Source organism: Lupinus angustifolius, chromosome LG06 (assembly GCF_001865875.1).
Source record: "Lupinus angustifolius cultivar Tanjil chromosome LG06, LupAngTanjil_v1.0, whole genome shotgun sequence".
NCBI lineage: Eukaryota > Viridiplantae > Streptophyta > Magnoliopsida > Fabales > Fabaceae > Lupinus > Lupinus angustifolius.
The window spans coordinates 7,126,015-7,136,130 of record NC_032014.1 but is presented as its reverse complement, the minus strand read 5'-3'; the positions used below and the strand labels follow the sequence as shown (position 1 = coordinate 7,136,130).

Sequence of the window (10,116 nt, the reverse complement as noted above, 5' to 3'; positions counted from 1 at the left end):
GTTTAACTTGTGATGGCATTATTTATGACCATGGCAACTGCATTAGTTTAGTTGTAGGAGTCTCATGCTTGGTGGTTGAACCCCACAGACAATTTGAAGCACAAATCATTAAAATAAGTTTTACATTTATCATAAAAATATAACTATGCACCAACTATGTTAATTCTTATTGGTTGTTACACTCTTTTTATTGGTTTTGCTAAGCATTTTCAATGGTTAAAAACTAAAAAAAAACTAGAGGTTATATTGGAAAACATTATATTCAGTGAATTAAGGGGTATACCCAAGTCTTCTAATACATTTGTTTTACTTCTTTTAGGGCAACAAGACCTAAAACGTGTACCAGATAGTAGGTAGCTATTTAAAACCTTTTTAAAGTATAAGAATTAAAAAAATTCTGAACTATTGGGGACCTATTTAAAAATAAAGTGAAACTACAGAATCCAAAGAATTAATCTGGTCTTTTTTGACATAGGAGCTGGATTCTTAGGAAGCTGCACAGAAAACAACAGACACGCTTGGTTTCATAAATTATTTTTAACCAGCTAACATAACAAAGAAATTTGTTATGCAGCCATACATAGAGAAAATTGATGCACATCAATGTCATATCCAACAATTTTACCAACAACAAAAAAACAAATCTTGTTCAAGGACCATTGATTTGTGGAGTGTGTCAAATGAATGGCCTATACAGAGTTAATCAATACTTAAATGTCAAAAATGATGAAGGCAGTCATAAATGGACATGTCACATTGTCATGTCTTACAACATGGTAAATGATAATGGAGAATGTGTATGAAGCATGTAATAAGCAAAGTTATTTCATGGCTCGGGTTGCATTTTCTCACATTCTTCTCTAATAGAGTGGAAAAGAACAGTAGATAAATATCTTTCACCAAAGCTTGGGAATACAACCTGCCACAATTAAATATTGAGAACATTAAAACGTATACAAATATTATTTCAATGCAGGAAATTTGGAAATGTTTATCCCACTCCTATTTTTTGGAATAATGTTATTTTTACAACTAACATGTACACCTACCTATTTAGGAAAGGAAAATTGGAAAATAACTGTCCCTTTTTGTCATTTTATTTTTCTTTTCCAAAAAAGGTAAAATGTATATGTTAAATGTATAATTTAGTACAAATATCATTACTCCAACCTAACATTGTAGGATGTCATGTGAATTATATTTCCCATTCAGGTTACAACTATATAATAATATTTTTCAGGAAATATCCATACCGCAATAAGCTTTCCTGCATTCTCGGGTCTCTTTCCAACCTTCAATGCAGCTGCTGCAGCAGCTCCTGAAGAAATTCCCACCTATTTTGCAATTGAAGTGAGCATGCATGAGTCAAATTATGCCGAAAGATATGAACGCTTCATTTAGGGTCAGAAATTGAGGAGCCCTAAGAATTTTAGAACATTAACTCTGGCATAAAAGATAAATAAGATATAGAAGCTGTAATGCCCTTCATAATAAAGTGTGATAGGGAACACTCATGCACATAACATATCTAAGATTTAATATGACAAGTGTCAAAATGGCACTATCTTCTGTATGCTTGTTTCAAAGTACTTCCGCATGTTTGATGTAACTGTGTAAGTACATGGGATATGTGCACAGGAACACAATAAGAAACAAAAATCACACAGTTGAAAATTTGAACATAAAGCACTAACCAGCAAGCCTTCCTGGAGTGCTAATTGTTTAGCAGTTTCAACGGCTTCATCACTCGATACCTGCCAAATTCACAAAAGAGGAGAGTTAATTATATTATAGCAGAAGAAAATATGTGCATTCACTATGCATACAAAAATTAGTCCAACTGAAACCAGCATTAAATGACAAAATACAGGTCTTGAATTGGGAAAGAGTGGCAACTACCAGTATTCATAAAGAATATGCCACTATGTGAAGAAAGGTTTATTATTGGCCAATATAGTGAAGCAATGCTGTTAGACATGGCAAATGACAGAATGCTTAGAGGTAAACCGACTACGAAAATCAAATGCCAGAAACAACTTTGCACAATACATTCTTCTCTGTAACATATATTCTCTTACATGTAAAAAACTATTTACATATGGTAACGTTTATTGAAACTTTAATGTCAATATTAAACGTTTTAAAAAAAAAACCAAAAGTGAATATCAGCAAAATTTGCCAAGAAACAGTTGACAAATCAGAGCTTTGAAATCAAGCAACATATGACAATCAATACATGAAGGATGACTCAACCAACTAGTACATAAAGAATGCATGCAAGACAATCAGAAGGAAATGTATAAGATGCTAGATAACATCAATGCATTAAAACATTATTTCCAATTATGGCAGTCAAACAAATATATGGTGATGAAATTCAAGGAGATAGAATCTAAAACTTCAAGGAGATAGAAATGGTAAAATTCAAGTAAGAAAAAACTTTGTTATATTTATTTGCCAAGGACTGTTCCCTCTGACTCTATTCACTGTATGCAGTTCAAGCTAATGCATGCAGATATAGGAAATAAACAATGTTAAGCTACTGTTAGAAGGTACCGGCACTAGATGGAGGCAATAAGATAAATATATAGCAGTGACATTTTCATTCCCACTCAATACCACAGGTTCAAAAAGCTATCATCTAAATTAAAAATATCACATCTAACCCAATTTGTTCGCAAACAAACAAGTGGACAAAGACTTGCCATGTTAATTATCCATGGATGTTAACCAGAAGAGTTCCATACAACATGATGGAGTAGAATGATTCAAAGTTCGACATTCAAAAAACTCAAGCAATTGCCCGCAATAATTAAGTAATACATTATTTAAAACCCAGTTCACGAAACCAAAACACAGTGGATACTAGCAAAAAAGAAAAGGACAACAGGAAAGGATAAGAACAAACCACTATAACTTCATCAAGCACTTCTTGATCCAAATTCCTGGGCACAAAACCAGCCCCAATACCCTGAATCTTGTGAGGTCCTGTGGTTTAGCAGGAAACAAGTGCCGAAAAAAATTAATATTACATATTGGACTTGGAATGTGTAGAAACTTTAGTTTCATTACCTGGCTTTCCACCAGTAAGTATGTTGCTTTCCAAAGGCTCTACACCAATAATCTGATACAAAAGAAGAAAATATTTATTGGAATGCAACGAAGTAGAAAGCCTTCCTCAAATAAATTATTACTTCAGGTCACAAATCATGACCAGTTGGTTTAGTACAGAGAGCCATTTACACCTAGTATTTTACGGACAATTCTTTCCCATGATTATCTTAAATGAATTTAAAAGCTACTAAAGGTTTAACAATGCCAATGAGAAATATTTACCTTTACTTTCGGATTTTGTTGTTTCAGGAATCGACCAACTCCAGAAATAGTTCCCCCAGTTCCAATTCCTGCAACAAAAATGTCTACCTTCCCTTTTGTATCTTCCCATATCTCTGGGCCAGTTGTCTCATAATGTACCTGCATGAACCCAACTTCATATATCACAGACCACACTACATCTCATTATAAATGTGCAACATCTTGATTTCAACTAAACATAATGAGGATAAAAACATATATCGGCTAACAATTTGAATATTTCCTCAAGCTTTTTCCTTTTACATTGCAGTTGAGAAACTACTGCCAAAGCCAAAGGAACAGAATTCTCAGAAATTGTAATATTCTGACCTGGTTTCTTCTGGGACCATGTAATTAACTCTAAAATGTGTGTGGTTCCCATATCGTATGTTAAAGTGTTACTGAAAGGTCAAAATACAATTTGCAAGAATCTCGAAATATTGGAATTTCTCTCTTTTGATAAAAGAAGAATGAATCAAGAGAAAGAAAGAGTACAAAACAGGAAGATCAGAAGTTCCTGGTCTTCCTAGAGCAATAAGGACATAACAATAAGAAAAAGAGAAGAGAGCATCAGGTCACAAGAGCAAACCAGTTCCCTTGCATATTACAGAAAGAAACACCAGCTAAAAGACTGAGGAGCAAATAGCCAAATACACAGTTAAAGTAATCTCATTTGTTATTATACATATAATACACAGTTAAAGTAATCTCATAGTAAAAAGGATTGTTCACAGCTTAATACTTTGTAAAACCAAGTGAAGTGGTGTGCAAAATAGTATTTTCCCAGCATGAAATTGCAGGTGAAAGTTATTTGGGAAAAAAATGGTTTATGATGAGAGATTATGCAGGTTGCCATTCCCTGTGAGGGAGTAGCCCAAGGATGGGTTTGATGAAGTCCTCAATCCACCATGTAGACTCTAAGATTAGGCATTCTTTTGAAGAAGGGTTCTCAATGGGATTAGCACTAATGATACATTGCAACTACGTAAAGTAAACTGCTTTATCTCTGATTGGTGTGTGATGGGATGCCACAGTTCAGAAACAGCTGGACACTTCTGATTTCACACTGCACTGTTAAACTGACAGGCTCATAAAGACTTGTAGTTTGAAATAAGTTCTCTGGTACGAATCGTGATTATGCCCACAAAGCTATGACCATCTTCTTTTAATTAAGTTAATGAACTTTGGTCAGAAAAATGGAGGGCAAAGTGATGTCACAGTGTGCTGTGTATACTATTATTTGGTGCCTTTGGCAGGAGAGCGAAATGCATGGATCTTCAAGAGAAAATCTTTGTCCCTAGCATTGGTTTTGGCTGACTTTACTTGTTTCTGTATTTCTTCTAACCTCTAATTTTTTACTGCTGTTTGAAACGGGATTTCAACTAATGATAAGTAAAAGAAGAATCAATTGCAAATGCTGAATACAATGTGTGGGGCAATTTATGAACCCTTCATGAGTTTCCTAAGAACATGGGACTCGTGCACTTAAACATAGAATGAGCTGTTATCGTTTACCTTAGGATTAGAAGGATTATCAAATTGTTGAAGCATGTATGCATCGGGTGTACGTTTTACAATTTCTTCAGCTTTTTGAACTGCTCCATTCATGCCCTTTGCAGCATCAGTTACAACAAGTTCAGCTCCAAATGCTTTTAAAAGAACTCGTCTTTCTAAACTCATAGAAGCAGGCATTGTCAAAATGAGTTTATATCCTTTTGAAGCTGCTATAAAGGCCAGACCAATTCCTGTGTTCCCACTAGTAGGTTCCACCAAAATACTCTGTAATACACATGAGAAATAAGTGAACTCCGAATGAAAAGAGCATAAAATGAAGCAACAATTGTACACTTAATCTCCAAGAAACTAAATCAGAACACAATCTGACTAGGTCTCCATGAAGGTCACAGTGTTCTTTTCCAAATGAATCGCATAATACTCACACATGGATGCAGCGTAAAAGTAAAGGAAATAAATTGCTTCATTGCATCCCAAAGCAAAGAATATGTACATTTTTCATATTATTTGTAGTGAAGCAGAAAGTAGTAGTACAAGATGTAGCACAAGAGTACAGATGTAATACACCATCAACAGTAATCATGTAAAACTATTATATCAACAGTTTTTACCAGAAATAATTCTTCATTTACATGTACGGAAACTTGCTAATGACATAAAAAATTCACTGTCTCTATAGTGCTCAAACCATAAAACCAATTGATATGGAAAGGGCCAACGCCTGGGAAGGATAAGTTATTTAAGAGGTTTGCTTAGCCAAAGTGGACAAGTGGCAAGAAACATAGGCGAATATACGTGTTATACATACTTGACCTACATAAATGAACACATGTTATAGCTCCTTTCTATCCTATATACCTTCCCAGGTGTTATAGCTCCTTTCTGCTCAGCATCGAGTATCATGCTATGTCCTATCCTGCAAGACAAAAAAACAGAAGTAAGAAAACAAAAATTATAACTATATTCACCCCCCAATATGCAAAATTCACGCAGTTGTTAAACTATGTAGTCTCATAGGGATATCATCATCAACAATCACATACATGATCTTGAGTTGTTTCATATACCTAACAATTAAATTATCACCTAATAGTAAATACATAACTAAGACTGCTTACCTGAGTCCAAAATTGGTAGAATTGCTTCAACCTTATTGCATAATACTTATTGTAAAGTAATTCTCATCAATGTATCATTAACATAAGAACTAACATCAGACCAACTGCTTTTGTCATGTGAAACTTTAGGTTCACATCCTTGACTAATATTTCAGACCAAGATTTTAAAAAAATGCAAGATATGAGATCTCACGAGTTATGCAAGCAATCTCACCTGTCCTTGACACTACAACACGGCTCCATAATCTCAAGCTTGGCAGCAATATTTGCCACAGAGTCCTTGACGATGTTATTCAGGTAAACCATTGGTGTTTTCCCAATGAGCTGTACCATGTCAGCAGCAAAAGAACACGAGTCAATATTTTAGTGGATGTTGATGGAGCAAAGCAAAGCACAAAAAGTTCAACATTTTTCCATCAACAAATTCATGGGCACGTTTCGATTATAAACAAACTGACAAAGATTATATGAAAACTTACACCGAGCTCCCTTGAAGTTTGGCTTAATTACTGTGAGTACCTTTAAAAGCTACACTCACCAGTCACCTCCCATGAGATTCAATTATCATTACACTTACCTTCTCGGAGAGATGATTGTAATTTGTAATCACATCGACTTCTCCTAAGGGTGGTGAGTGTAGCTTTTGAAAAAAGATGGATGCACGGTATGATTAAGTCAAACCCAATGGAGGTCAATGCAATTTTCACTAGATTCTACGATTCAGTATTTGAGATTTATAGGCATCATGTTCAAAGAGATCAAATCAAAACTCCTAACTTCTAATAAACCATCAAAAAATAAGAGATTTGAATAATAAATAAAAGAAGAATAACTACAACAACACAACAATAAGGTGGAAAAAAATATCAACCAAATAAGTGAGAGTTAACCTGAGTAACATCTTCAGCGATGTTGAGACCCTCAACATCAGTTTTGGGGTTAACAGAAACAGCTTTGCAGACAACAGATGAAGGAGAAGAGACCGTTATTGACGTTGTTGTCAATGATCTAGAAGAATGGTTGTTCCATAATCTCAGTGACTTGGTGGTGGTGCGATGCAAAGAAAACTCAGTGGGAACACGTGAAGAACAAGACAAAGAGTTGATTAAGGAAGTAGCAGCCATTGTTATTTGGAGGAAACACAACCTTTGGAAAATGGAATAGCCGAATAGGTATACGATGATGATACCTGATTTGTCGAATCCAAAGTCAAAAGGGAAACACAACACACACGATCTGGTCCTGATTACTTCAATTACTTGCAGCCAAATTGTTAGTACGAAGGTTAAATTTATATTTAGATTAAAAAAATAGAGAAAAAATATGTATATTAGTTATATATTATTTATTTTTAGTCATTATTAATTATTCAAAAAAGTAACAAATTGATAATATAGATTATTATTTCCTACTATTGTAAGAAATTAAAAGTGGTAAATAAGTTGGGAAATTAGTGTATCTTTAGTTGCATCAAGATTATTTGGTAAATTATTTTTAATAGAAAACATATATGTTTGATAATATTATTTGAAAAACATTTTTCTAAAAAATAGTGAACAAACAATGTTTTTAATCAGAAAATAATGTATCTCTTGGTGAGAAAAAACTTGTACGGAAATGTATGTAACACGTTATATTTGGATACAAATATATTTTATGATTTTATATACTATCATTTAAGATTAAATTTAATTAGAATTAAATATTAATGTATTGTCATGATCTTATTGATTGTCTGTAGATGGTTTGTCTCCACATAAGTCTTTTTCTCTCCTAGTATAAGAAAAAAAGTTATTTCATTCTGCCAATAAAATTGTGACATATGTCCTATTTAATTATTTTCTACAAAAATATTTCTAAAACTAAACAAAATAATACATATGTCATACTTTTACTAGCTAGAAGACATAAATTATCTCCTCATACATTTATTGGATATGATTTTCATTTAAGAGCCTAACAACTTTTATATTTTAATATATGAGTGCTAGATATTTTTTATACAAATATTTTTTTATACTACTCAAGATATTCTCTTACTTTTTTTGTAAGAAACTAATCCCTCTTGAAGTGTGTGATGCTTATCCAAACAAATGTTATTCTCAGTAATTGAATCCTTACTTTTTTGTCATCCTGGAAATCTAGCTGGATCTTATATCATTAGACCAGCATATTGTAAAAATTAGTAAATAATGCTTTTTATCTTGCAAAAAAAAAAAGAGATGATTTCGTTCTTGCAAAATACTTTTCTCCCAACCCGGTGACACAACTCAAACAAAACTTTATGTTGACTTTAATGTTTTTTGTTTATGTATTCATTTTGTGGCTTGTCTTCCATCTAAAGTTTGGACATCTTTCATTTTACCAATTTTTGGTGAAGTATAATTGGTGTATTTTAGTTCTCATCACAAAACCAGTTCTCTATTTGTTATCAGTTGCTAATCCTCATGTTGAGTCATCCATATTTTTTGTTTTCTAGAAAGTTGTAAGCGACGTAATAATTGGAAACCAAATTTTAGATAATGTTTATATAGAAAACTATGAGTCATGACTCAGTACATACCTTTTTCATTCACTATAAGCAATTAAGAAGCCCTTTGTCGCTTTCTTAAAATCCTTAGTACAAGTATCAATAATTAGGAAGTAGGGGGCATTATATGCTAGTTCTATAAGTGACGTGTGATTGTGTGAAGTGTTACAAGATGACTTTTGGATGAGTTTGTGGAGCTGAATACCTAATGATAACCTAATATAAATATACATCAACAACTAAGCCTTTGTTCCATTAAATGAGATTGATTATATGGATTAAATTATGTGATTATGTTTTATCATAAATTATATTTATTTATAAAATATTGATTCCTAAATCTTTCTTAATCTTTTCACATATGTTTTTATTGGTCTCTTTTTTCCTCTAAGAATTGGACTAACATTCATTTAAGGTTATTCTCTTTATGGGGCTTCTACTAGTATCTTTCATACATATTTAAACCTAAGGTGTGATTCTATCATCTTTAATGCAATATAAGCTACTTCAACTATCTTTCCAATGCATTCATTTTTATCTTATTTTGTCTAGTGTGTTGACTCATCTTATACAATATTTTCATCTATGCTAATGAAGTATATTCTCTTATTGTTATTTTATCGTCCAACATTCAATCTCACAACACTGTAGGCATTATAGTCGCGAGTTTAAACTTCCGCTTAAGCTAGAGTGATACTTTTTAATTAATCTAACACATTAAGCACCTTCTCATTTCATCTAACTCGCTTGAATCATATTATTCACATTTCCATCAATTTCCTCATCTTCTTGTATGATTGACTAAGATACCTAAATCTATTAACTTATGGTATGGTATGATCCACAATCTTTACCTATACATTATAGTTTGTCCGCCTCTTACTAAACTTACACTTCATATATGACTTCAACTTATACGAAAATCATATGTTTCAAAAGCTTCTCTGCATTTCAAATTTCATATTTAATAATTCCTCTCTAGAGTCTTGTTTGCTAAAAGCAGTCATTGGTTCTTGAAAAGCTTTCTTCCTTTCCTCACTCGTAATCTCAACAAAGACGAGAGAGAATTAGGGAGTGTCAAGGTTTTACGTCGTGTCTCCTTCATATTGTCCATGCCACATTGATTGTGTCGTCATATCAACAAAGACGAGAGAGAGAGATAGTATGAGTCTTTACACCATGTTGTCTTTGTGTTGTGTGTTTGACGCCTTGGTCGTTGCTGATGAAGACGAGATAGTGAGAGTGAGGTAATGTTATACAATGTTTTAGCTATCTATTACCTATATAACAAAAAAAGTTCCTTCACATACATGTGTCATCACCTCCTTGAATTGTCACATGTCACACTCACAACAAAAGTTTTCTCACTCAAAGAATTCTACCACCTCCAATACACCCCACCACACCATAACATTTGTTATTATCTCTTGATACATCTCTTTATCCTTTATTCTTTTTCTTTCTTCCATATTTTCTCTCTCTCATTTTATTACTAATTAGAGAACAACAAAAGTTTTCTCACTCAAAGAATTCTACCACCTCCAATACACCCCACCACACCATAACATTTGTTATTATCTCTTGATACATCTCTTTATC

The 10,116-nt window shown here is 33.1% G+C and overlaps 1 protein-coding gene across 1 annotated transcript; it reads right to left on the bottom strand.

Moving 5' to 3' along the window:
- On the bottom strand, positions 582-7,248 carry LOC109349410 (cysteine synthase, chloroplastic/chromoplastic-like). Its single transcript, XM_019590195.1, has 10 exons — positions 6,878-7,248; positions 6,202-6,311; positions 5,728-5,785; positions 4,870-5,133; positions 3,337-3,474; positions 3,073-3,124; positions 2,909-2,988; positions 1,695-1,754; positions 1,254-1,334; positions 582-919 (listed from the first exon to the last, which is right to left on the bottom strand). Exons 1-10 carry the CDS (start codon positions 7,109-7,111, stop codon positions 827-829), a joined length of 1,170 nt encoding a protein of 389 aa, XP_019445740.1. The 5' UTR covers positions 7,112-7,248; the 3' UTR covers positions 582-826.